General features: G+C 44.4%; 1 protein-coding gene across 2 annotated transcripts; it reads left to right on the top strand.

The window, feature by feature from the left end:
• Positions 1-1,679: 1,679 nt before the first annotated feature.
• LOC148024633 (O-fucosyltransferase 14-like) lies at positions 1,680-26,235 on the top strand. 2 transcript variants are annotated; one of them, XR_015693328.1, is made up of 4 exons: positions 1,680-2,889; positions 25,174-25,435; positions 25,523-25,929; positions 26,002-26,235. XR_015693328.1 is itself a non-coding variant. In XM_087694254.1 (3 exons), the coding sequence occupies exons 1-3, from the start codon at positions 1,712-1,714 to the stop codon at positions 25,697-25,699; spliced, it is 1,617 nt and encodes a 538-aa protein (XP_087550380.1). In that variant the 5' UTR covers positions 1,680-1,711; the 3' UTR covers positions 25,700-26,235. The 2 variants fall into 2 exon arrangements, 1 of the variants encoding a protein (XP_087550380.1); XM_087694254.1 differs by having other exon boundaries at positions 25,523-26,235.
• Positions 26,236-27,079: the final 844 nt, after the last annotated feature.

Here is a 27,079-nt window from a genome sequence, read left to right on the forward strand (position 1 = left end):
CAGAGATAATTTGCACTCGGTGGTTCCCACATGTTGACAAATTCTAAAGTAATATTTCTTATTGTATAGGTGATTACATGTAGTATGAATACTAGTGAAAGTATCATATGGCTGGTATAGTATGGACTTTAGAGAAGGTAGCAACTTCCATCCAAAAAAGATATCTTAAATTACATGTGGGGGTAGAGGTTGGTTTATCAAAAAGGAGAATTCTTTGAAGCTTTTATTTGGCTTGACCCGATCCAAAAGACCACTATAGTAGAAAATATGCATGTCAAAGTTAGATAGAAGAAAAGCCAAATGAGAGTTATACAGATGAGCTTGTTTGACTATCATTGTTGCTATTAGATACATGTGGGAGGAGTGACAACAAGATAGGAACCTTGAATATCATTGGCCATCTTTATAGAAAAAGGGAGAACACATGTTAGTTAGCTTGTGCCAATCATACATCTTAGATCTCTTCTTACTTTAAATAGATTTGGTGAAGTTGTTAAAGCATGCGTGTGGACTATGGTTCACACACCATGAGTGCATGTCCGCATGCGCGCGCGCGCCCGCGCATACACATCTAAAACCCTCAGGAGTCCTCATCGCAAATATGAAGTATTCATAAATGTGGCATGCGTTCTTGTGCTTGGAATGCAAATCAATTTGTTTTTTCCCATACAATGTTGTCCTTTTTTCTCCATTGGAAACCCATATAGGCTTAGGAGTGATCTGATGGTACAATGTTTTCAATTTGGTGCTTCCACTTTAAAGATAATAAATTATATTGTTTTGTCTTTCCTTTGTCCACATAGGTTTGATGGTGATTTGGTGGTATGGTGATCTAGTGCTTTCGTTTTGAAAGGTTTTTTCCTGAACATTGTTATACATTTCTTTTCTCCCATGTCCACATAAGCTTGAGAGGGATTTTTTGTGATATGATGTTTTGGTTCAGTGCTGCCAAATTATTTATTATGAAAGATGTTCATTTTTCTCCTTTGTCTACATAGGCTTAGGCGTGATTAGGTGGGGTAGAGTTTTGGTTGGGAGTGATTAGGTGTGGCATATTGTTTTTGGTTGGAAGTGATTAGGCGGAATAATGTTTTGGTTGGGTGCTTCCATTTTAAAGACTATGAAATATGAAGGATTAAAAGATCACGAGTGATGGAAGATAGCTAAGACTTGCTTATTTAAGTGGTAGTGAGATGTGTGTTGAACCCAAGGTCAAGTTCCAATCTCATGGGTAGTGTTTAGGGCACCTTAGGCTATATAATGCAAAAAGTGACTATGGCTCCACTTAGGAGGTCATCAAGATGGATGTTGTAATGGGATCATAAGTTGAGTTAATAATTGGCAATCAAGAGTTTGGGCTATTTGGGAATGCAACCATAAATGGGTCGTAAGTTCCATCCAAAGAGAAATTTGGGCAAGCGACCGATAGCAAACAGGTGTTCCAAGTCTCGATGTAGTGTCAATATATTTTAGCAACCGATACAGGTGTTCCAAGTCTCGATGTAATGTCAATATATTTTAGCTTCTAAGATGAAGGCTAGAAGATATAGTCTCATTTGTGTATTGAGTATGTAAAGTCTCATTTGTATATTATGTACTTTTACCATTAGCTTCTAAGATGAACTTTGAAGGCTAGAAGATATAGTCTCATTTGTATATTGATTATGTACTTTTACCAGAAGCACCAGTTGGTGGCAAGAGTGTCACACAGATGCCAGCGGTAAAGCAGGCCTTCTCCTCCTTTCCTACAACCAGGACTGTTCCGTCTCTTCTAACCGTATGTGTTCATTTGCCTCTTCGCTCCCTTACCACAGCCATGACGACCACGGCCATGGACAAGGGGCAAGTGCTAGTGGTGCCTGCTCTGCTGTTCGGCTCTCTGGTTCTCTACATTACCCTCATATCACCAGGCTGGCTCGCTTCCCCGTCCTCTCTCTCATCATCTTCCGGCGCGTCCAGCCCTAGGCTTACTGACGTCCTCGTAGCGGGGCAGAAGTCTCTGGCATTGCTTCAGGAGCAAGCAGATGGCCTTCTCCGGCTCTGGAACACAGTCTCCAACTCCACCTCAGCAGGCCCCCCAGCAGAGGACCTCAAAGCAGACATTGTCTCTCAGATCAGATTGAATCAAGAGGCCCAGCAGGTGCTCCTGTCCCCTTACCATCAGCTCAACAGCAGCTTCCTGAATGGCGTCCCGCCCCTGCCTGTGTGCAAAGTAAAGGACGTCAAACAATACTCTGTGAAGCAGGGGATTCCGTGGAAGCCCAAGCCTGGCAAGTTCCTCTTTGCTGTCTGCACATCTGGGCAGTTCTCCAACCACTTGATTTGTATAGAGAAGCACATGTTCATTGCTGCTCTTCTTGGCAGAGCCCTGATTCTGCCCAGCCCCCAGATGGACTACAACTATGAGAGAGTGCTTGACATCCCTCACATTCGGAATTGCCTGCGAAACAACAAGACTGTCATCACTTTTGATGATTTCACGGCAGAGCACCATGGCCATCTCCATGTGAACAGATTCCTTTGCTACATGCATGGCTGCTACCTGGATCATGAACACGAGGAGAAGCTCAAGAAATTGGGTGTCTCCTGGGCCAAGAAAGAAGATGTCTGGCCGGATGAAGCCCACTTGAAGACTCCTTCCCATCATGCTTCTGAGATTGTTGATAAATTTTCCTGTGAGGATGAAATCATAGGCATTGGTGATATGTTTTATGCAGATGTAGAGGCAGATTGGGTTAATCAAGTGGGGGGCCCACTAAAACACACCTGCAGGACTCTTCTGCAGCCACACAACTATATTGTTGAGACAGCAGAACGTTTCATTCAGACATATTTGGGGGAAAATTTTATTGCATTGCATTTCAGAAGATATGGCTTCTTGACATTCTGGTAAGTCTCACATCGTTTTGAAAGATAATGCATGAAATTGGAGGGAGAAAGAAAGGAGGGAAAGAGGGCCTGGGGGAGGGGCACGTATATTAACAGGTGCAAAAAGCCAAGTTGACCTACGGTACAGAATTGTTTAATACAACTGACCCGTCACCCATGATATATCCTGTCATGGATAAACAAAACAAAAAAAAAAAAGAAATGGCATTTATGTGTGCAAGAGCTTGCTCATTTGAGGATTGAGGCTATCATTAACATGTGCTAAAGGCCAAATGGACCTATGGTGTAGTATTGTTTAATACAACTGACCCATGGTATATCTTGTCATGGATAAACAAAAGAAACAAAAAAGGGATGCCATTTATGTCTGCAAGAGCTTGTTTAATGCTATCATCAGACTATTTGAGGATTGAGGCTATTATCTCCACCACCGCTAGATGAGAGTTGCCTTTGCATATATTTGTTGCTCTTGTCATCATAGATGGTTCTTTGCTAGGTGGAGTCAATGTTGGTGGTGAGACAGACATCCTTTGAATCAGAGACAGCTTGGTGGGTTGCTGTTGTTATTTGCTCCCAATTCTCCTTTATGCAATTCCAAACAACTAGGGAAAAGCCAATTGGGAGCATGTTTTTGAAGCTGGAATAAGAACGGATTGCTGGTAGCTGAAATCATCATTACTGAGAAGCAGATTATTATGATCAGCAAACACAATCTTCATATCCTTCTGTTTGTGCCTACTGCGAGGAGCAGCGAAGAGAAGTCTTTTGTGAGATTGGTGATCTGGAGTGTTTGTGGTAGATCATGGTTGAAGATTGATTGAGGGCAGGTTTGCAATGTAGAAGAGTTGTTCCGATTCGAATAGTGAGACGGCTTCAAGAAATCGAAGTGAAGAGTATTGGTTCATTCTTGGGTTTTTGCAGTGGGTATCTATACAAATCTCCATTAACTGTTGTAATAAAGATTTGAGCATCTTTTTCATCCTTTTGGTTTCTCTCATCATTTGTTGAGTTGCAATTAGGATTATGAGTCTCATAGTTGGTATCAAGGCCTACTCTTATGAATGGGCAAGGAGTGATTGGATAAGAGAATTTCAAAATCTTTGTTCCTTCTCTATTGTAGGGAGCATGTGGTGACTAGAGGGGATTCAGAAGTTGATGTTGTAGTGATGGATTTGGGGCTAGGGCTCTGCTCCTTGGAAAGTGTTGCGCTACATAAGCTCAATGTTTGAGACTGATGGATATACCCATATTATTTTAGGGGTTTCAACCTACGAAGTACTTAGGCTAGCTCTCACCTAGCCACTTGTATGATCTACCACCACATGACAATTTGCTTACAGTGAGCTTGCTAGGCACTTCCTTAAGCATGATAGAAGCACATGGCAAAACTCTAGGATCCAAGTATGTGCCCTTCAGTTCTCAACTCTTTATAGGTCCACATGCATGAGAGATCATGGAAATGGCAAGAGAGTGCTCGGAGAGAAGATGAAAGAGCTACACAAAATAGAAGGATCTAAGATTCTTCTCATATTTAGGAGTCTTCAAGATGGAGATTGTATATCATATTACATGGAGTGATCACTTGGGTCTGAATGTGTTTGGTCATTCTTCGTTACTTTGAGGGACTACAAGTTGTATCAATGGAAGGAGTGGGAGTCCTTTTAATAGAAGTAAGAGGAGGAGAGAGAGAGAGAGAGAGAGAGAGAGAGAGAGAGAGAGAGAGAGAGAGAGAGAGTACGAAGAGGTGGATCGCAATGGCGGGGAGTTGGTCTGCGCTGGCGCCGCCTGTGTCTGACGACCTGCCGAAGGTCGTCTGACCTGCCCGTCCCGCCCTCCGCTTCCTTCTGGGCCCTGCCAGTTCGTCTTACCCTGCGCCTGCGAACCTGCGCCCGTCTGGCCCTGCGTGCGCCCGTCTGCCCTCCTGCGCCCGTCTGGCCCTCCTGCCGCCGCCCCTCTGACCTGCGGGCTTGGTGCCGCCCTGCGCGCCGCCTTGCCCTCTCGCCTGTCGCTACCCCCTGCGCCCCTTCGTCATCCCCTTGCGCGCCGTTCGTCTTTCACCCGCCTGCGTGCTGCGCTGCCCTGCCCTGTGATTTCTTCGCCTTCCTGCCCTGCGCGCCGCCTGGCCTCTTCCTCCAGGGCAGCGCAGGCTTGACTGGATCCTGCGCGAAGCTGGGGACCAGCAATACGTCCCTCCGCAGGATCGACCTCACCTAACCTAGCTCGTCCTCTGCCAGGACGCGTGTGAAGATAGCCGTATGGCTGGCTTGGATTTGGATTTTCTTGACCGGACGGTGGCAGCCCTTGGCCCTGATTCCGATGCAGAGGAGTCGGAAGATATGGTGCCCTGCACGGAGGAGTTACCGCCGAGTTCTGAACAGTCGCCTGCCGGCAAACGCTCCAAGCATACGCCTGATGAGCCAATGAGTCCTCCGGAACGCTCCTATGCGCAAGTGGCCTCTGATCCTGTGGATTCGCAGGAAATTGACTGGGAGCACTTGCTGGACTTCGCCAATACTCTGCTTGGTGATTATGTCCAGCATAATACCGAATCTTTTTCTGTTACGGGAACGGATGATGTGCTGGAAGCCACGGTGGACCCCAAATCAGTCTTGCGATCCTTCTCGGTGTTCTATGACCGTGCAGTTATACTTTTCTTCACTGGCAGGATCCCAGTGCTTTCGCACATTTGCCAGTGGTTGCACCATCTATTGCAAGGGGAGTCTGTTGAGGAGATCTTCCTTGGACCTCGCGGGTTTTATGAGGTCCTGCTGAAATCAGAAACGCATCGAGCTGAGCTCCTGTCCAAGTTGCCGCCATTCTTTGATCGCCGCTTGGTCCATGTGGTGCCATGGCGCCCCATGGCCGACTTCCAGCGTCTGCTTCAACGCGAATGCCCGGTGTGGGTGGAGGTGGAAAACTGTCCGGCGGTCTATTGGACCATGTTGAAGGATGCGATGGCAGTGGTGGGAACAGTGCTGGTTCCCCCAAGCCTCAGGGCGATGAACTGCAACTGTTTATGTATGCTTTGGGACACGGCCAGGAAAAGGCCCGCGTGGCTTCGCCTCAATTGCTCGGGCATGCATCCTTTGTATTTTCGCTTAAAATGGGGCAACTTTGCGGGCCATTGCTTTTCATGTGGTAAACTGGGGCATTTCATGGCCGAATGCCCTAAAAAGCAAACGTCTTCGGAGGATGCGCAGGTTGTGCTGCCCAAGGACAACATGGTGCTTGATGCCACGCCCCCGGAAGCCTTTCAGTCTCCTCAGGTCATGGATAAAGGCAAACAACAGGTCTTGAGTGTGGATTCCCGTCGCACTGACTGGATTGAGGCACGTCCTAAAAAAGGTAAAAAGTTGGATGCAGGCTTGGCGGATCCTGGGCCTTCCGCTTCCCGGGATTCCGTGCGCACGTATACGTGTCGGAAAGAAATGGCCACTCCACAGCAGGCTGCGCGTCCTATGGCCTCGTCGGGCCCCCGCAATCAATCTCCAAGGAGAGCCTATACCGATGGCCCCAGAGGCCCACCTGTCAAGCTGGCGTTCGATGCCAAAGGAAATGTTATTACACCCTGGGATCGGCGTTATCCCCGCCCCTCTCCCAAGGCAGTGGATTTCCCTTCTACCTCCAAAGCAGGTCGCCAGAATTCTTTCGCAGTATTGGCTGATTTTCTGGATGAGGGTGTCCTGGATGCTCTTGCGGAAAAGGTGAAATCGAGGGAGCAGGCGCCTCGTTCCTGACTTCTTTCTTTGAGGATACATGAAGATAGCCACGTGGAATGTGCGAGGCATTTGCTCTCGCCATAAGCAACATGCCATGTGGACCGTCTTGCACGAGAACCAATGGGATGTATTGTGTGCAGTTGAGCACAAAAGTCACGGTGAAGCAGGGAAAGTGATAGATTGTCATGGATTCCGTCTCTTTTATGCAGGGACCCATGCTACGCACTATTCGGGCGTGCTGATGATTGTCCATGAGAAATATCAGCCTGTCCTTGTTAAAAATGATGTGCAGGGCCGTTTTCTGGTGATCGAAGTCTTATTTGAAGGAGAGATTTTATGGCTGTTGGGCCTCTATGCTCCGAATGATCCCGCATCCCGACGGGATCTTTGGTCCACTTTGCAGGGCTCCACGTCACTCGGCCGAAGGGGGTTCTTGATGGGAGATTTCAATATGTGTGTTGACTCTTCTCAGTCCACTTCAGGGCATTCGGTAATGGATACGCCGGAAAGCCAGGTGTGGAGTTCCTTTGCTTTGCACGTGCTCAAGCAAGATCTTTGGTCATGGCTTCACCCTTTTTTTCCAGGGTTTACTTTTCATTCCGCACAATATGCAACTACCTGGTCGCGACTGGACAGAATGTATATCATGCAGAGCGATGATTTTCTTCCCGAGATGTTGGAAATGAAGGTCTTGCGGCAATATGCGTTGTCGGACCATTTTCCCCTCCAGCTTGAGATGCGGGCACACTCTATTGCCCCTTTTGTGCAATTCCTGGAGAGGCTCCCTTTACGTTTCAACTCCTCTTATTTGAAGCATTCAATTTTCCAGGGCTATATGCAGCAGCTGATTGAGAGGTTCTTATTGGACTTCGCCTTTGAGGGCTTGCCTTCATTTGCACGGTTGCTCTCTAATGTGCAGCGAGTTGCTCGCCAGTATGGGATCCATCATGCCTCGCTTTGCCGCCGTCGTCGACATGCAGCAGAAGACTTACTGGCTTTGGTCCGTTCCTTGCTCCTGGATTCCCCTGATGATGATTTTCTGCTGTCTCTGGAGAGGCGGTTGGCCCATCTTATTCAAGTGTTTCAGTTGAAGTCTTATCAACAGGCTAAGCTGCACAACTTGACGGACACAATGCAAGATAGCGCCTGCCAGTCTCATAAGTTCTTTCGCGCCTTGCATGCGTCTCCGGCCCGCGAAAATATGACCAGACTCCAGGATTCGGAAGGTCGCATGGTCACGGATCCGCAGACCATTGTCACTATGTGCAGAAACTATTTTATGGAACTTCTTGGTTCCTCTTCCTCGCCCTCTAGCCAGGTTACGCATGCCCGCTCGGTCTTCTATCATCTGGTCCGCCAGCAGGTTCCAGTTGATATGCAAGCCGCTTTGGAGACGGATATTTGCGAGGACGAGGTTATGGACGTTTTGTTGCGCCTGTCGAATGATAAAAGTCGTGGCTGGGATGGTCTCACTAATGAATTCTTTCAGACCTCGGCCACGCAGTTGGTGAAGCCATTGGTGGCCATGTTTCAGCAAGTATGGGAAACGGGGGTCATGCCCTCCTCATGGAAAGAAGGCCTTATCAAGCTCATTCCAAAGGTCCCTTCGCCGTCAAAGTTGCAACACTGGAGACCAATCTCTTTGATGGGCTCCATGTATAAAATCTACTCCAAAGTGCTGGCGAATCGGCTTCACAAGCACCTTCCAGCTATTGTGCATCCTCTCCAATATGGTTTCATTAAGGGCCGCAACATTCTGCATAATATCTTAAATGTGCAAATGGCTATTGACTATGCGCGGCACTCCGGTCAGGAAGTGGTATTGATCCAATTGGACCTGGAAAAGGCGTTTGATTATGTGGACTGGTCTTTCATTGCAGACCTCATGTCGGCTATGGGCTTTGGTACCCGCATGTCCCGATTGATCTACACCATTAGTGCTGAGGCTTCTTCCAGAGTTATGCTTAATGGTGGAGTTACAGAGCCATTTGCCCTTGCACGTTCGGTCAGACAGGGTTGTCCTCTGAGCCCTCTCTTCTTCGCCCTGGCCACTCACCCGGTCCTTTCAATGTTATCCTCCATGGCAGCATCTGCTCAGCTGGCCGGCCTGTCTCTTCCGTTGGGTCAGCATTTCGTTAGCCAATCTTTGGCTGATGACACCTTTATGATTTTGCAGGCGGACAGGGACAACATTCGCAGGGCATTAGATGTTTGGACACTCTTTGGTCAGGCCTCTGGGCTTCGCATCAATGCCCTTAAGCCAGCCATTCTCAGTTGTACGGAGCCTGATCTACAGTCCTTAGGCTGGCAAGGCCAGGTGGTTTCCCGTGGCTCCATTGTCAGGCACCTTGGATACCCGTTGGGGGTGGATGTACGGCCAAAAGACCTACTGGAGTGGATTTCACACAAACTGGCCGCGAAGTTTATGTATTGGAAGTCGCAAGCGTGGCCATTCCATGTCCGCCTCAAAGTGGCCCAGACAATCATGCTTCCAATGCTAACATATTTCCTGCCTTTGTTGCCATGGACGCCTACTACTTTGAAGGCCCTCACTCATCCCATCCGTTTCATGCTGTGGAAGAAGGACTCACTGCAGGCCGGCATTTCCTGGATTTCCTGGTCACACGCATGTACCCCTAAGCGCATGGGTGGAGGAGCTATTTTGGATGCACACACTCATATGTTAGCTCTTCGTTGGTCCCTTTTCCGTGCCATGTGTGTGGACCATCACCCATGGACCATCATAGCCCGTTATTTTCTTGAGGACAACGGGCTCCGCCATGGCAACACACGGCTTCGGGCCTCCTGGTGGCATGTCCTTAATGCCGACTCTCGTATTTCCTGTCCCTCTTCCTCTTTGTTACTGCACTTGGTCGGCTCTTGGAAAGCGGTGCTCCAAAAGGCCCGTTGGCACCCAGTAGGGGACCGCTTGCAGACTAACTCCTTTCAGCTGGAATTGTTGGCAGTATCGAGACTCCTTTCATGGGAAGATAAACATCAACTCAGACCAAGATTTAATCGCATGGCCCGTTTAGGTGTGACGTCGGTTGCGGATGCCACCCTTACCACTCGCAATGTCCTCCTATCATTTCGGACTGCTCGGCGACTCTTCAAGATCCCGCGTGGATACCGTGCTTTATGGGAGCAGCTTTCGTCGGAGCTTCAGGGTCGGCAACCCTTTCCGGCCTTGACTGTGGATCGCCCTTGGCAGGACTGGGACCTTGCAGGCCGCCTGAGTCTGGAAAAGGCCTCTACTAATCAGGTGTATCATCTTCTTGTTCAAGATCATCAATGGCTGGGAGAGAAAGCTAATACTGTTTGGGGACTGCGGAAATCGCTGTCATGGTGGCAGAAAACGCTGAGGGAGGGCTGGCTAAATAAGACACCTTTCAAATGCAAGGTTTTTCTTTGGCGGGTGATGATTGGTGGACTTCCTCTGGCCTCGGCCCTTGCCAAGCGTCGCATCTCGAATGGCAATTGTTTCTCTGTACCACACCGCCGGAATCGGCCCGACATCGTTTTCTCTCTTGCCCGCTCGCCAAGAATATCTGGTTGCTCTTGTCGCACATTTGGCGCGCGGTGGTGGGGCCCTCGCTAACTCCTTTCGACTGGGTTTTTGTGCGCCCGAAGTATCCCGCACCGCCACAGTTGCATGAGAAGATCTTATTTCACTTTTTCAGATATTGGGGATGCTGGCACATTTGGACCACACGCAATGCTTTTCTCTTTGATTCGGCCTCTAATGTATCCCGACATATTGCCAGGCTTAAAGGGCTCTTGCATTGGCAGCTAGATATCATCCGACACTCCGACTTGCTCCCTCGGGAGGACTTGCATCCGTGGCATATGGCAATTGCCTCTGGGTCGTTGCCATGATTGGTGTATCCTTTTCAGTGTATTACTACGGGGCTTTCCCACACGTTGGCCTAGGGCCCTCGTGTATCTTGTAATCAGAAAAGAGAGAGAGAGAGAGAAAGAGAAAACCTCTTCACATGTTGGCTTTGTGTCATCATGTATCTTGTAATCCTGTAATCTTGTATTTTTTTTCGTAATTAATATAATTACCTTTTACGAAAAAGAAGAAGAAGTAAGAGGAGGATGTGGACATCTTCTTCACTAACTTCACCAAATTTCTATTGATGTATGTTTTCTTTTCCTTAGTAAGGATGAGACGATCTTTAAGTTTGTGAACAACTAGCATATTACCATTTTGGTTAATGTGAGGAAGAAGTGCATAAAGATGCGTCAATCTAACCTATCCATTGTTGCTAAATTCAAGGAGAAGGGCAAATCCACAAGTAGTGGGGGAGATACTTTCAAGAAAGCAATTGCTTGAGAGGAGCATAAAAAGCTAAAGAAAGAAAACAAGTGTTATGTGCAAGCTAACTAGGAATATCGCCAAGAATTAGTCCTAGAAGCTTGATATAGAGGACAAACCTTTCAAGATGGAAGTCAAGACCATGGAGGCAGTCTCAATCTCATCCATCATAGCTTCTACACTTAAGATAAAACCTTTGGGAGATATGGACTCTTTTTCAAGATTGTCCCAATAGGTACCAAGGTGGAAAATGAAAAAATCAGGGAGATCCTAAGGGTAAGAGGTCCAAAGCATCAGTTGGATTGGTGCCTAATATTGTCAGTGATCAGTCCAATGATGGTCTATTGAGTTATACAAAGCATGGGGCAAATCAGAGATCAACATGCTTTGATTATCTTTGATAATGGTACATGAAGGCCACTTTATCTCTATAAACATGGTAGCCTATCTAGGTTTTAGAGAGGATGAGATGGGGCCCATGGGAGAAGTTGAAATGGCATGCAAAGGCTATGTAGAGTCTATTACACTTCTCATTGGAAAGCTTCGTTTGCACATTCAGTGATTTGTGGATAGTGAATAATTTTTTATTGCTCCATTTGAGGATTGTGATGTCTTTCTTAGTATGCCATGGTGTCATCGTATATATGTAGTGACTGATTCGTATGCGAAAGTGATCACTATTTAGCATAAGGGCAAGACCCATATACTTGATGTAAAGTTGAAAGGGGAATCTATCCTTGTTGTATCAGTTGTTGCCATTTGAAAAGTAATGAAAAACCACCTTTTAATATACTTGGTTTTTACTAAGAACAAGGTTGATAAACGAAAATGTTAGGAATATGTCAAAGTTCGAGAAGGATCATATTTCATTTCTGAAAATGTATACTAATTGCTTCTCTCAGTGACTTCCGGCCTGGCTACGACTTAAAAGGCTTGAAGATCATAGCATAGATTTGATCCTTGAAAGTAGCCCACCTAGTAAGCCACCACAATCAATGCAGTCCAATAGGAGATTGTAAGCCAAGTGAATGAGCTATTAGAAAAATGGTTGATTCAATCTTGCTCTTCACCATTTTGATATCGAGTGCTTTTGGTGCAGAGAAAAGGATGGTTCATGGTATATGTGCATTGATTATTGTGCTTTAAATAAAATCATGATAAACAATCGGTTTTCGATCCCTTGAATTGATGATGTTATGGATTGATTGTAGGGGGTAGCAATATTTTGCTATATAGATTTGAAAAGTGGGTATCATCAGAATCGAGATACGCATTAGATGAGAGGATATACCTAAGATCTCTTTTAGGACATCTTTTGGGTTGTATGCGTTTCTTGTCATGCCTTTTGGACTTACGAATACTCTTGCCACTTTTAATTGAATGATAAGATTGCATCTTTAGTTCATATAGAGGATTTGTGGACACATTTTTTGATGATATGATTGCATTTTTAAAGAAAAAGGCATAGCACAGGAAGCCTTTAGACATTGCGTTCAATGAGTTGTGTAAGCATAGGCTGGTCATTAATGATAAGAAAAGTAAATTCTTTTTACAAAAAATCCACTTTTTGAGGCACAATATATTGGTTGATAGCATTCGCATGGACCCTGTGAAGGTTGAGGCAATCTGATCATGGCCACCTTTGAAAAAAATATATGAGATTTAGAGCTTCTTGGGTTTATGTTTCTACCACAAGAAGTATGTAAGCGGGTTTGTTGAAATTGTATCTTCATTGCATGCTTTGTAAAAGAAAAATGTGCCATTTAGATGGATAGTAGTGGAAACTTCAGCATTTGAAAAGTTAAAAGGAAAAGATCACTTCAGATCCTATGCTTGTATTGTTCGATCTAAGAAAGTTATTTGTAGTTCAGTGTGATGCATGTGGAAACAACATTGGGGGTGTTTTAATGTAGGATGTTGGAGTTGTTGCTTATGAGAATCGTCTTCTCCATGGTGGAGAGAGAAATTGGCAGATATATGAGAAAGAGCTCTGAGTTATAATTCATGCACTATCTACGTGGAAACATTATTTGCTAGGGGCTGATTTCATAGTGTAGACAAATCATTAGATATAGAGGTATTTTCTGACATAGACAAAGTTGTTAGAGAAGCATTCAAAATGTGCGAATTTCCTCTCTATGTTTTATTTTCAGATTATACACATTGATGGTAAAAAGAATATTGTAGCTGATGCGCTATCACGTAAGCCATCAATTTTAGCCATTAACACGGTTTATCACATTGAGTTGGATGCCATGAAAGACTGATATGTTGTTGATTCAGACTTTGCTAATGTTTATGATTAGCTTTGCAATGACCATAGACATGAGTACTTTGTGCTGAGAGAATGGTCTTTGTCATGTGATGATGCATAGATAACTGTGTATCACAAAGTCAATGAGGTCTAGAGTGGTCAGTGGAAGTTATACTTCTTTGTATGTAGGACATAGAGGTATTGATACCATAGTCAAAGTAGTGGAGCATTTCTTTTATTGGCCAACTTTGAGTCATGATATAGAGCAGTTTGTCAGCATATGCATGATATGTCAAAAGGTAAAGTATGATAGACAAAAGTTACTAGGTTTTTTTTAACCCTTGCCTCTTCTAGATAGGCCTTGGAAGAGCATTGCTATGGATTTTATTTTTGAGCTTCTTAAGACGCCTATAGGAAATATTGGGAGATGGATTACCATTTGCAAGTTTAGTAATCATGCCCATTTCATTGCAGTGAGAAAGAAGATAAAGGTTGATGATATGACACACTTATTTCTGCAGCACATCTTTAAGTATCATGGTATACCAGAGTTGATCGTCTTAGTGATGAAGACCTCGGATGACTAGTTTATTTTGTAAGGGGTTGTTTGAGAATATAGCTACTGCACTTAAATTCTCATCATCATTCCATCCTCAGATAGATAGTTAGATTGAAAATGCAAATTCCAGTGTTAGATCTTTTAAGGTGCTATGTATCAGGCCATAAGACACAGTGGGAGCAGTAGTTGCCATTGGTTGAGTTGCATATAACAATACGGTGTATAATTTCACTGGCAAAGCTTCATTTGAGGTGGTTGAGGGTGGCAAGAAGGTACCATCTATTTTGCACTTTGAGGATAAGATCTTTGAGGCTGATTGCTATGTGGAAAACTTTGATATAGCCTATGCAAAGATAAAGTATGTACGTCAGAGGTCTCTAGAAAAGCAAAATAAGGTAGTTGATTGCCATAGACGCATTTTAGTTTGCAAAGGACAATGATATATTATTGTCTTTTGAAAACGCAAGGTTGAAAAATATAAAAGGAAGAGAGAGGTTGTATCAAAAGTTAAGTATGAGATACTATAGGCCCTTTCAAGTATTGGAGATCAGTGATGTGGCTTATTGACTGAAATTGCCTCCACTTTGATGGATATACAATGCCTTTCATATCATTTTGTTAAGGTTTTTTTGTAGTGATGTGCTAGAGAATATATTTGCTAAAATTCAGCTCAAGGTTGAGAAGTTGGATGAGATCTTAGTACCGGAGTAGATTTTGACACATAAGAAAAGAAATGTTAGAGGTAAAGTTTCTAGGAGATATTTGGTGAAGTTTCAGAACTATTCACCAATGGATGCAAAATGGATGGAAGAGAATGACTTGGTAGACCATCCTTAGTTGTTGTAGCTTTACCTAGACATCTTTAGTTAGAGCGGACTTTGGATCAGGCTCAATGAGGTTTAGCAGAGTAAGGCTTGAGTAGAGTTTGATGGTCAAGGGGGTGGTAGTATTTCCACTCCTTTGGTTATGGATAGCTCTCGTATGTAGTGGATCTTGGATGTATTCATTATGTATCCAAGGTACCGTGTTAATAGTATGTGTGCCATGAGGTCACTACTTAGTGTACTAGTGACTGTGAGATGTTTGCAGATGAGTATGGTTGTTACCATGGTTCTGCAACTACACATTTGCATCAATTTGATGTTAGTTTAGGATCAATTTCTGATCAATTTGACATGGGTTTTTGATTAGTTAGAGATCACTTTATGGTCAATTTTGGATCAGCTATGCATGAGTTTTTGCACTAGGTTTGTGATCAGCTTGGAATCACATTTGCAGCAGTTAGCAATTTGTTTTGAGGTCAGTTATGATTAGTTTATGCTCAGTTTTCAATGGTTATCAGCTGGTTCCATGGACAATAGCATGATTAGTGAATGCCATTGACGGTGTTAGCCATGATTTATGCTGAGTATATGCTTTACTATGGTTGTGAGGTCAGAATAGTTGAGAAACATGAGTTATGGATGCCGCATCCAATGGGTTTCTAGTAAAAATTGTGGCCAAATTTTCAGTCTTATACTATGGTTTTGTTGGCTGGAAATTTTAAGCAAGTTTTGGGGCACATGGTATAGTTAGACAGCAGTGGCCAATTTTTCAATCTTCTACTATGTTTTTGGTAGCTAGAAATTTTCAGCAAGTTTTGGGGCACATGGCATGGTTAGGCAACAGTGGCCAATGTTGTGACTTTAATGCCTTATGGAAATTCCAGTGTCACAAACTTTTGCTTTGGCACAATGGATTGCAATCAAGTACGATTGCAGGGATTTCAAGGGAGAGGTCTATTATGGGGATGTGAAATTTTGAGATGCTTTAATCTTGCTAGTAACAGTTGATTAATTTAATAATCAAATGTGCAAGGTTGTAAGGCACATGTGATGCACATGGCAGTTACACATGTCAATTATTTCATGGTAACAGGTCAAGGATCTCGAGGAGGTAGTGGGTGCCAAAGGCAAAGTTGTAATAAGTTATGCCAGCTAGGTTTTGGATGTCATTTGGTGTTGGTTTTGGTCCTAAAATAGTTAATTGGCCATTAAGTGTAGTGGTGACACTATGGACTAGGCATTAATTAATTAGTTAATGCTAGTCTAAGGGTCATTTGGTGTTGGTTTTGGTCCTAAAATAGTTAATTGGCCATTAAGTGTAGTGGTGACACTATGGACTAGGCATTAATTAATTAGTTAATGCTAGTCTAAGGGTCATTTGGTGTTGGTTTTGGTCCTAAAATAGTTAATTGGCCATTAAGTGTAGTGGTGACACTATGGACTAGGCATTAATTAATTAGTTAATGCTAGTCTAAGGTTGGGGACCACTTGAGGTTGATTAATTTAATAATCAAAATGTGCAATGTTGTAAGGCACATGTGATGCACATGGCAGTTACACATGTTAGTTATTTCATGGTAACATGCCAAGGATCTTGAGGAGGTAGTAGGTGTCAAGGGCAAAGTTGTAACAAGTTATGCCAGCTAGGTTTTGGATGTCATTTGGTGTTGGTTTTGGTCCTAAAATAGTTAATGTTAGTTATTTCATGGTAACATGCCAAGGATCTTGAGGAGGTAGTAGGTGTCAAGGGCAAAGTTATAACAAGTTATGCCAGCTAGGTTTTGGATGTCATTTGGTGTTGGTTTTGGTCCTAAAATAGTTAATTGGCCATTAAGTGTAGTGGTGATACTATGGACTAGGCATTAATTAATTAATTAATGCCAGTCTTAGGGTCAATTGAGGTTGGGTACCACTTGAGGTTGCACATGGTCTATCTAATTAAATTGTGGATGGGAAATTTTAATTTTGGGCAAGGTCAAAGGGGTTACAATTAATTTTCAGAATTAATTAATTGGTGGAAATTGCTAGAAAATGGGATTAGAAGGTTGTCACTTGGCAAAAATACCCATGCAATGGTGAAGGCTGTTTAGAGCTGAGAGAGAGCCATTCAGTGTATTCAATCTGAGGGGGGGAGAGAGAAGGAGCTGTTGGTCATTTCCTTGTGCAGAATACAACCATCTATTGCGGTGACAGCCATCAGAGGCCTTTAGGAGGCAAGCGACAGTAGTGAAACACTCATTAGAGGTTGGCGATAGCATTTTGGAGGTGTCTGTTAGTAGGCCATTGCATTTAATGCAGGTTGGAGTAGGCAGTAGGTAGATTTTGGGGTCTTCTCGTGAAGAATTTGAGATTTCTCTCTCATCTCAGCATTCTCTCACCTTCTTGAGCTTGTGCTTAGCCATTCTCAGCAAATCTCAGCTATTTGTAGCCAATCTCAGTCAAATTTGGTAGGTAGCAAAGGAGTTTGTGTTGTAAATCCTCAACTTATAGCATAAATTAGGGTTTAGCAACCAACTTGGGACCCATGCCATTAGTAAAGGCATTGTATATTGAAATTAATAGCTGAAATTTAAGGGAATTGTCAGGGATTTTAGATGCTAGCCCATCCCAATTGATTTGGGGCATCATTTGACTAGTTTGTGGTTCCATTTGTACATGTCTTGGGTGAAAATCAAGGGGCAATTGGCCCCAATTGCTTTGCTGATCGGTTGTGATAGCAAGGGGCTTTTGGATCAGCAGAGGAGATTGTGAAATCTCAATTGTACTCCATCCAATAGCAATATAAATTGAAGAAATGTCGCGAGGGGCACCGATTTTGGGGCCAACAAGGTGTCCAATATCCAAGATTATCATGGTAATGTGTGCATTTTAGTTTATGTTTAATTCTTAATTGCTATAATTAAGTGCTTGATCGGGTTTTACCACCCTCTATAAAAAGGATGGATGGTTTTAGTTGGGATGAGAGAGAGAGAGAGAGAGAGAGAGAGAGAGAGAGAGAGAGAGTGTGGTCCATGGGTAGGTTATGTATTTTTGGGGGGGGGGCGAGAGAGAGGGAGAGAGAGAAAGAAAGAAAGAAAGAGAGGGGGAGGGGGAGAGATTTTAAATTTGGATATATGTGTGTGGATGATGAGAGAGAGGTGGCTGCATTGTCACAGTGTGTCACGAGAGAGAGAGAGAGAGAGAGAGAGAGAGAGAGAGAGAGAGAGAACGTTGGAGAGAGAGAGAGAGAGAGGGGTGTGATGGCGGATCTCATGCCCCCCTAACCTTGCGACGCGATTCCGGTTTTGTGGGTGACCTCTGACCTGCGTGTGCTTCCGTTTGCTTCGTCGTCCACATCACGCCCGTCAACTTTCGACCTACTGCCCTGTTTGCAGGCGCCGCCTGCAGTCCGCTTCATTTTCGCCTGTATTTCGTGATCATTGGGGCTCAGTGCAGGGAGCGACGGATTGTTCCGTCCACAGAGCGGACGGGGTCCACAGGACAGTCTGATAGGCCACGGCGTTTGTAGAAACATGTACCTTTCGTTTGCTGCCCTATCAGTCATCTGCACGGCATCTGCCCGCGGGTGCCTGCCTTGTGTATCTTGTTGGGCCGCGATAGAGACAGGAAGCCCTAACCTGGCAGCATGTGACTGCAACCCTGCGCAGATCAAAGAACTGATCTGCTCTTGTACACTAGGAGAGAGAGAGAGAGAGAGAGAGAGAGAGAGAGAGAGAGAGAGAGAGAGAGAGAGTGTGTGTGTGTGTGTGAGTGAGCGCTAGTGAGAGAGCAAGAGAGTGAGAAACAGAGAGAGAGGACAGAAGCATGGCTGGGCTGGATATGGCTTTTATCAACTAGACGGTGGCAGCCCTTGGTCCGGATTCTGATACAGAGGAACCGGAGGATATGGTTCCTTGCACAGAGGAGATTCCTTCTGGTTTTGACTTTCCGCCTGCGGGCAAACGCTCCAAGCATACTTTCGAAGAGACAATGGGCCATCGGGAATGTTCCTATGCGCAGGTTGCCTCTGATTATACGGATTCGTAGGAGATTGATTGGGAGCACTTGCTGGAGTTTGCCAATACTCTACTTGGCGATTGTCTAGCATAATCATAAAGCTTTTTCTGACTCGGGAACTGAAGAAGTTCTGGAAGTCACGGTGGACCCGAAAACTGTCTTGCGCTCTTTTTCGGTGTTTTATGAGCGTGCGGTTATATCTTCTTCACTGGCAGGATCCCAGTGCTTTCCCATATTCGCTAGTGGCTGCACCATTTACTACAAGGGGAGTGTGTTGAAGAGATCTTTGTTGGGCCCCGAGGCTTCTATGAGGTGTTGCTGAAATCGGAGAAGCATCGGACGGAGCCCTTGTCCAAACTGCCATTGTTCTTTGATCGCCGCTTGGTCCATGCTGTACCATGGTGCCATATGGCAGACTTTCAGCGTCTGCTTCAACGTGAATGCCCGGTGTGGGTTGAAGTGGAAAATTGTCCGGTTGTCTATTGGCCATTGTTAAAGGATGCCATGTTCGTTGTGGGAACGGTGCTGGTTCCCCCATGCCTAAGGGCCATGAATCGAAACCGTTTGTGTATGTTATGGGACACTGCCAAGAAAAGGCCTGCGTGGCTTCGCCTTAATTGCTCTGGCATGCATCCTTTGCACTTTCGCTTGAAATGGGGCAACTTTGCAGGACACTGCTTTTCGTGTGGAAAATTAGGGCATTTTATGGCCGAATGCCCAGAGAGGCAACCGTCTTCAGATGATGCGCATGTTGTGTTGTCTATGGAGGACATGGTGCTTGATGCTCCATCACAGGAGGCCATCCAGCCACCTTATATTTTGGATAAAGGTAAACAATAGGTCCTGGGTTTGGATTCCCGTAGCAATGATTGGCTAGAGGCATGTCCCAAAAAAGGTAAAAAGTTGGATGCTAGCGTGGTGGATTCTAGGCCTAATGTTTCACAGGATTCCGTGTGCACGTATATGCGCAGGAAAGAAATTGTCTCTTCATAGCATGCTGCGTGTACTATGGTTTCTTCTGCTCCCCCTAATCAGTCTACGAAGAAATTATATACAGACGGTCCAAAGGGCCCACCTGCTAAGTTGGCGTTTGATACTAGAGGTAATGTGATTACACCCTGGGATCGTCGTTATTCCCGTTCCACTCCCAAGGCAGTGGATATTCCATCTACCTCTAAAGCGGGCCGTCAGAATTCTTTTGCAGTGTTAGCTGATTTTCTGGATGAAGGTGTCCTTGATGTTCTAGCAGAAAAGGTTAAATCGAGGCAAGCGGTGTCTTGTTCCTGATTTCCTTTTTGAAGATAGCCACGTGGAATGTGCGAGGCATTTGTTCTTGCCATAAGCAACATGCCATGTGGACTGTCTTGCATGAGAATCAGTGGGATGTCTTGTGTGCGGTTGAGCACAAGAGTTATGGTGAAGCAGGAAAAGTTGTGGATTGCCATGGGTTTCGCTTGTTTTATGCAGGGACACATGCTATGCACTATTCTGGCGTGCTTATGATTGTCCATGAGAAATACCAGCCTGTTCTTATTAAAAATGATGTACAGGGCTGCTTTGTGGTAATCAAAGTTTTATTTGAAGGAGAAATCTTATGGTTGCTGGGTCTCTATGCTCCGAATGACCTTTCATCTTGACGGGATCTTTGGAAGACTTTGCAGAGCTCCATATCACTTGGCAGAAGGGGTTTTTTGATGGGGGATTTCAATATGTGTATTGTCTCTTCTCAGTCCACTTCAGGATATTTATTTGGTGATGGATGCTCCGGAAAGCCGGGTGTGGAATGCCTTTGCTCTTGAGGTACTTAAGCAAGATTTATGGTCTTGGCTCCACCCTTCTTCTATAGGGTTTACTTTTCATTCCGCACAATATGCAACTACATGGTCATGGCTGGACCGAATGCATATCATGCAGGATGATGATTTTCTTCTTGAGATGCTGGAAATGAAAGTCTTGCAGCAATATGCCTTGTCGGACCATTTCCCTCTCCAGCTTGAGATGCTTGCACAACCCATTGCACCTTTTATGCAGTTGCTGGATAGACTCCTTTTACGTTTCAACTCATCTTATTTGAAGCATCCAATCTTTCAGGCCTATATGCAGCAATTGATTGAGAGGTTTTTATTGGACTTCGCCTTTGAGGGCTCAGCTTTCTTTGAACGACTGCTCTCTAATGTGCAGTGGGTTGCTCGACAGTATGGGATCCATCATGCCTCTATTTGTCGGAGGCGTCGACATGCACCGGATGACTTACTGGCTTTGGTTCGTTCGCTGCTAGTGGACAACCCAGATGATGAATTTTTGCTTTCGCTGGCGATGCGTGTGGTTGATCTTATTAAAGAATTTCAGTTGAAATCTTATCAGCAAGCCAAACTGCACAACTTGACTGACAATTTGCAAGATAGTGCTTGTCAGACTCATAAGTTCTTTCGCGCCTTGCATGTTTCTCCGGCTCAAGAAAATATGACTAGACTCCAGGATTTAGAAGGTCGAATGGTCACTGATCTGCAGACCATTGTCAATGTGCATGAATTATTTTCTGGATCTTCTTGGTTATTCTCCGTTGCCTTTTGACTAGGTTACGCATGCACGCTCTGTCTTCTATGATTTGGTCCGCCATCAGGTTCCACTTGATATGCAAACTATTTTGAAGGCAGATATTTGTGAGGAGGAGGTTATGGATATTTTGTTACACGTGCCTAAGGATAAAAGTCCTAGTTGGGATGGTCTCACCAATGAATTCTTTGAGAGCTCGGCTACCCAATTGGTGAAGCCATTGGCGGTTATGTTTCAGCAAGTTTGGGACACAGGGGTCATGCCCTTCTCATGGAAAGAAGGCCTTATTAAACTGCTTCCAAAGGTTCCTTCACCGTCAATGTTGCAACATTGGAGACCAATTTCTTTGATGGGTCCGATGTATAAAATCTTTTCCAAAGTGGTGGCGAATCGGCTCCACAAGCACCTTCCAGCTATTGTGCATCCTCTTCAATATGGTTTCATTTAGGGCCGCAACATTCTGCATAATATCTTAAATGTGCAAATGGCTATTGACTATGCAAGGCACTCTAGTTAGGAAGTGGTATTGATTCAATTGGATCTGGAAAAGGCTTTTAACTATTTAGATTGGTCTTTCATTGTAGAACTTATGTCTGCTATGGGTTTTGGTAATCGGATGTCCCGATTGATCTACACCATTAGTGCTGCGGCTTCTTTGCGAGTCATGCTCAATGGTGGGGTTACAGAGCCATTTGTCCTTGCACGTTCGGTGAGACAGGGTTGCCCTTTGAGTCCTCTCTTCTTTGCCCTGGTGACCCACCCGGTTCTTTCAATGTTATCTTCAATGGCAGCTTCTACTTAGCTGGCCGGATTGTCTCTTTCTTTGGGATAGCACTTTATTAGCCAATCTTTGGCTGATGATAGCTTTATGATTTTGCGTGCAGACAAGGACAACATTCGCATTTTTTAAGATGTTTGGACGCTCTTTGGTCATGCTTCTGGTCTTCGTATCAATGCCTTCAAATCAGCCATTCTCAGTTGCACGGAGTCTGATTTACAGTCATTGGGTTGGCAGGGTCAGGTGGTTCCCCGTGGTTCCATTGTCAGGCATCTTGGGTACCTGTTGGGTGTTGATGTTCGGCCAAAGCAGCCTACTAGAGTGGATTTCACAGAAACTGGCAACTAAGTTTATGTTTTGGAAGTCACAAGTGTGGCCCTTCCATGTCCGCCTCAAAGTGGCTCAGACAATTATGCTGCTAATGCTCACATATTTCTTGCCATTGCTGCCGTGGACTCCTACTACTTTGAAGGCTCTCACTCGCCCCATTCGTTTCATGTTATGGAAGAAGGATTCATTGCACGCAGGTATTTTGTGGATTTTGTGGATTTTGTGGTCACATACATGTACTCCCAAACGCTTGGGTGGTGGAGCTATTTTGGATGCCGAAACTCATATGCTAGCACTTCGTTGGTCTCTCTTTCGCGCCATGTGTGTGGATCATCACCCGTGGGCCATTCTAGCCCGTTATTTTCTTGAGGACAACGGGCTTCGACATGGCAATATCCAACTTTGGAGCTCTTGGTGGCATGTCCTTAATGCAGACTCTCGATTTTCCAGTCCGTCCTCCTCTCTGTTACTGCATTTGGTTGGCTCCTGGAAAGTGGCGCTCCAAAAAGCGCATTGGCATTCGGCGGAGGACCGCTTGTATACTAACTCTTTTCAACTGGAATTGTTGGCAGTCTCGAGATTACTTTCATGGGAAGACAAACATGAGCTCAGACCAAAATTCAACCGCATGGCCCGTTTGGGTGTGACTTCAGTTGCGGATGCCACCCTTGCAAGTCGTGATGTCCTCACATCGTTTTGTACTGCCAGGAGACTTTTCAGAATCCTGCGTGGATACCGTGATTTATGGGAACAGCTTCTGTTAGTGCTTCAGAGCAGGCAACCCTTTCCTGCCCTTGCTGTGGATCGTCCTTGGTAGGATTGGGCCCTTGCAGGTCGGTTGAGTCTGGAAAAGGCCTCTGCTAATCAGGTGTATCATCTTCTGATTAAAGATCATCAATGGCTGGGTGTTAAAGCTAATACTGTATGGGGATTGCGGAAATCTCAATCATGGTGGAAGGCAACTGTGATGGAGGGCTGGTTGAATAAGACACCTTTCAAATGTAAGGTCTTTCTTTGGCGGGTGATGATTGGTGGTCTTCCTCTTGCCTCGGCCCTTTCCAAGTGTCGAATCTCGAACGGCAATTGTTTCTTCTGCACCACTACTGTGGAATCGGCCCGACATCGATTTATTTCTTGCCCACTCGCTAAGAATATCTGGTCGCTCTTGTCACAGGTTTGGCGCGCGGTGGTGGGGTTCTCACTAACCCCTTTCGATTGGGTTTTTGTGCGCCCAAAATACCCCACACCACCATAGTTGCATATGAAGATCTTATTCCACTTTTTTCGATATTGGGGATGCTGGCACAATTGGACCACTTGGAATGCCTTTCTTTTTGATTCAGCCTCTAATGTACCAAGACACATTGCTAGGCTTAAAGGTTTCTTGCATTGGCAGATAGATCTCATTCGGCACTCGGACTTGCTCCCTCAGGAGGACTTACTTCCCTGGCATATGGCAATTTCCTTTGCGTCTTTGCCATGACTTGTGTAACTTTTTCCTGGCTTCGTACTGGGATTTTCCACACGTTGGCTTAGAGCCCTCGTGTATCTTGTAATCATGTAAACTTGTACCTTTTTTTGTAATTAATACAATTACCTTTTACGAAAAAAAAAAGAGAGAGAAGAGATGTTGGGGGAGGCTAGGTGGTAGAGAAGAGGGAGTCATTGGAGAAAACAGGAGGAAAAAGTACAGAAAATGGTCGCCAAATAGTAACCTTGGAAGGGATGCAGTTCATTGGTGCAAGGAAGCCATCGGACACCTCCGAACAGCCCCTACTAGATGGTATGGATTGGATGGGTTGACCTGTCTGTTGGGAAGGTCATAATACATGTAGCAGCATGGAGAAGAGAGAGCCATTGGAGAGAACAAGAGGAAAAAGCTGACCTTGGAAGGGATGCAGTTCACTGGTGCAAGGAAGCCATCAGACACCTCCAGACAGCCCCTACTAGATGGTACGGATTGGATGGGTTGACCCATTTGTTGGACGTGGACAACCTTGGTTGGGAAGGTCTTAATGCATGTAGTATCATGGTTAGTGTGTCTAATTCCAATATCCATTTTGCACTTTTATAGTAACGTTTATTGATTTATTTATCTTGATTTAAAAGGCATATTGAAATGGCTTTTATTCATCATTGCTTAAAGATAATGATTGAATAGAAACGTTAAGAGCCTTATCGGAAGTAGTAGATGGCTCTTTGAAGTTTAGGTCACTTAGCACTATGTGGTAAGGAATGAGCAGTCACATAGTGTGCATTATGGATCATCAAAACAACCTTTAAATGCAAAGTATTTCTTCGGAAAATGTCAGTGGGTGGCCTCCCCCTTGCTTCAGCTCTTTTTCGAGGGAATGTCTCTAATGGCTCTTGCTTCTTCTGTACTTCAAGTGTGGAGACTTCTCACCACATGTTTATATCCTGTTCGGTGGTGACTTTGTGAGAAAGATCTGGTCCCTTTTCTTTATGAATTGGGGCCATGTGGAGGGGTCTATTATGTGTCCCTGCGACTGGGTTTTTGGCAGGCCTAAATTTTCAGATCTTGTACAGCTACACTACACATGAATATTGTGTTTCACTTTTTGTGCCTTTGGGGTTATTGGGTTGTTGGAATAAGTGGTCCACCCAGACTGCCTTTATTTTTGATTTCCATTCTGGTGTGCAAAGTCATATTGCTCGGCTACTAGGTCTCCTTCATTGGCAGCTTGATATCGTGCAGCATGCAGGCATTCATCTCCGGATGATTTAGTCTCATGGCATATGGCAGTTTTTTCTATTCCTCTGCCATCTTTTTAGTCTATTTGTGACTCTTGTCGCAATTCAGTAATTAATTCAATTACCCTTTTTTTGGGAGAGAGAGAGAGAGAGAGAGAGAGAGAGAGAGAGAGAGAGACTAATATACACTTTACAAAAAGAAAAGAGAGAGACTAATATGTGCTATTTGCTTTTCTAGCAATGAAAATAGCAAGAAAGGATACAACTGTAACTTTTATCCAGTTCCTCAAGCTGCTGCCTGCATCTTGCGTGTAGTGGGGTCCACATCAGCACCTGTAATCTACCTTTCAACAGATGCTCAAGAGAGTGAAACAGGCTTGCTACAGAGCTTGCTGTATCAGAATGGTGTGAGGATTCCTTTGGTCAGAAGGCCTGACCATGACAAGGGTGAAAAATGGGATTCACCGCTTCAAAGACATGGATTGCTTGGGGAGAAAGAGGTCGGGGGTTATATATTCTTCTTCATATTCACACCTCAAATGCATTACTCTAGATTAAATGCTTAATCCACTTAGATGTGCATGCAGGTTATTGCAATGTTGGATAAGACAATTTGTGCAATGGCAAGCACATTTATTGGTAGCTCTGGATCCACTTTCTCGATTGACATATTGAGGATGCGTAATGAATGGGCATCTGCAAACACTTGTGATCAGTACTTGTGTCAAGGCGAGAAACCTAATTTTGTAGCAGGATCCCATTGATGTGTTGAAATTCCGTTCCAAAGGAGTAATCAAGAAGTGTATCCATAATGTCTTTCAGCAGCTGGATTGAATTGACCTCAAAAAGACATCAAGGGTTCTTTCCATTGATTGTATATAGAAACTTTCGTGTACTGTATTTTTGGGATGGTGTATTCAGCAGCCTGAAACACAGGAGGGTGGAGGCTGTAAAGTTCAGATGACATTTTCCTCTCTCATTCCATGCTATTGTGGTAAGAAATAAGTGTAATGATTCAGTGCTCTTAGCTGATGTTTAACTACAATTTTTGGAACATTGTGTGCAGAAAGTTCCAATGGTATCGACTTGAGTAGATGCACAGCCTTTGCAAACCTGGCTGCCCAATAAGCTGTACAGCTTGTGTGACTTGTTTCTCAAAAGCAATCTACCAGAGTCTGTTGATAACAATAAGAAGCTTCAGTCTACATTGTGACTCTACAATCAGTGATGTTAAAGCAATGAAGGCACTCCTCTTTTCTTTATTTAATTGGATCAAGAACTTACAAATAGTTTATGTGCATTTTAAAGTGCAGTTGCTTCAGATTTCAGATTGAAAAGTTCGTGTGCGCAAAGCAGGTTGGGGATCAGGTGCTTATTACATTCTTCTATTCACTAGGAATTCTTCTCTGTGCAAAGCAGTTTAGAGGTGGGAAGAATATTAGATTCTTCAACCTGCACTAGAGTTCCAAAGGACAAGCTATTAATGGAAGCCAAACAAGGGCTTCTAGAAAGCCTACCTTAGGATTGCATGGAAATAATTCTTTTGATTGACTGGCAGATTTGCTTTGTTAAGGGCTATGCCAAACTGAGTGCTAGTTTGAACTGATGATGTACTAGTCAAGCAAACAAGTTATCTACAACTAGCATGTGTGTTCTCTAATTAGGTGCACTTGAACATTTGCTAGTCTTGAGCCATAGGTTTAATGTGACAGGTTGTTCCCTAAAGGTGTAGCATTTTTTAAATTAGTGTCTTTGATAAAAGAAAGTGAATCTTTCAGGGAGTTTTGGTTGCGGATGCAATTCAAGAAAGTTGGAGTTTCTGATCTAAGTTATGTAACAAGGAAAGAACTATTTTTGTTCTTCTTAAAACAGAGACAAGGTCTGGTCCTACCATCTTCTAGAGTGCATCAGGAAGCTGTACAAAATTAAGCATATCTGCTTCCATTCTTCTGCTGTTGAAGGTGCTTATGCCACCTGATTCCAGCATTCAGCTGTATGCGTGTCACAGTCATATTAGAGGCTCAGAATGCGAGGACTAGACAATCAATTTATGAATACGATGCCAGCAATTACTCTTTCTGCGAAACAGGTTTTCAGTCTCAGGTTTGAAACATAGTATCTGAGTCCTACAAGAGTCCTGCAGC

This window comes from Lygodium microphyllum, chromosome 15, assembly GCF_053477565.2.
Source record: "Lygodium microphyllum isolate KBCC chromosome 15, Lygodium_microphyllum_v1.1.10, whole genome shotgun sequence".
In the NCBI taxonomy this organism is placed as follows: Eukaryota; Viridiplantae; Streptophyta; class Polypodiopsida; order Schizaeales; family Lygodiaceae; genus Lygodium; species Lygodium microphyllum.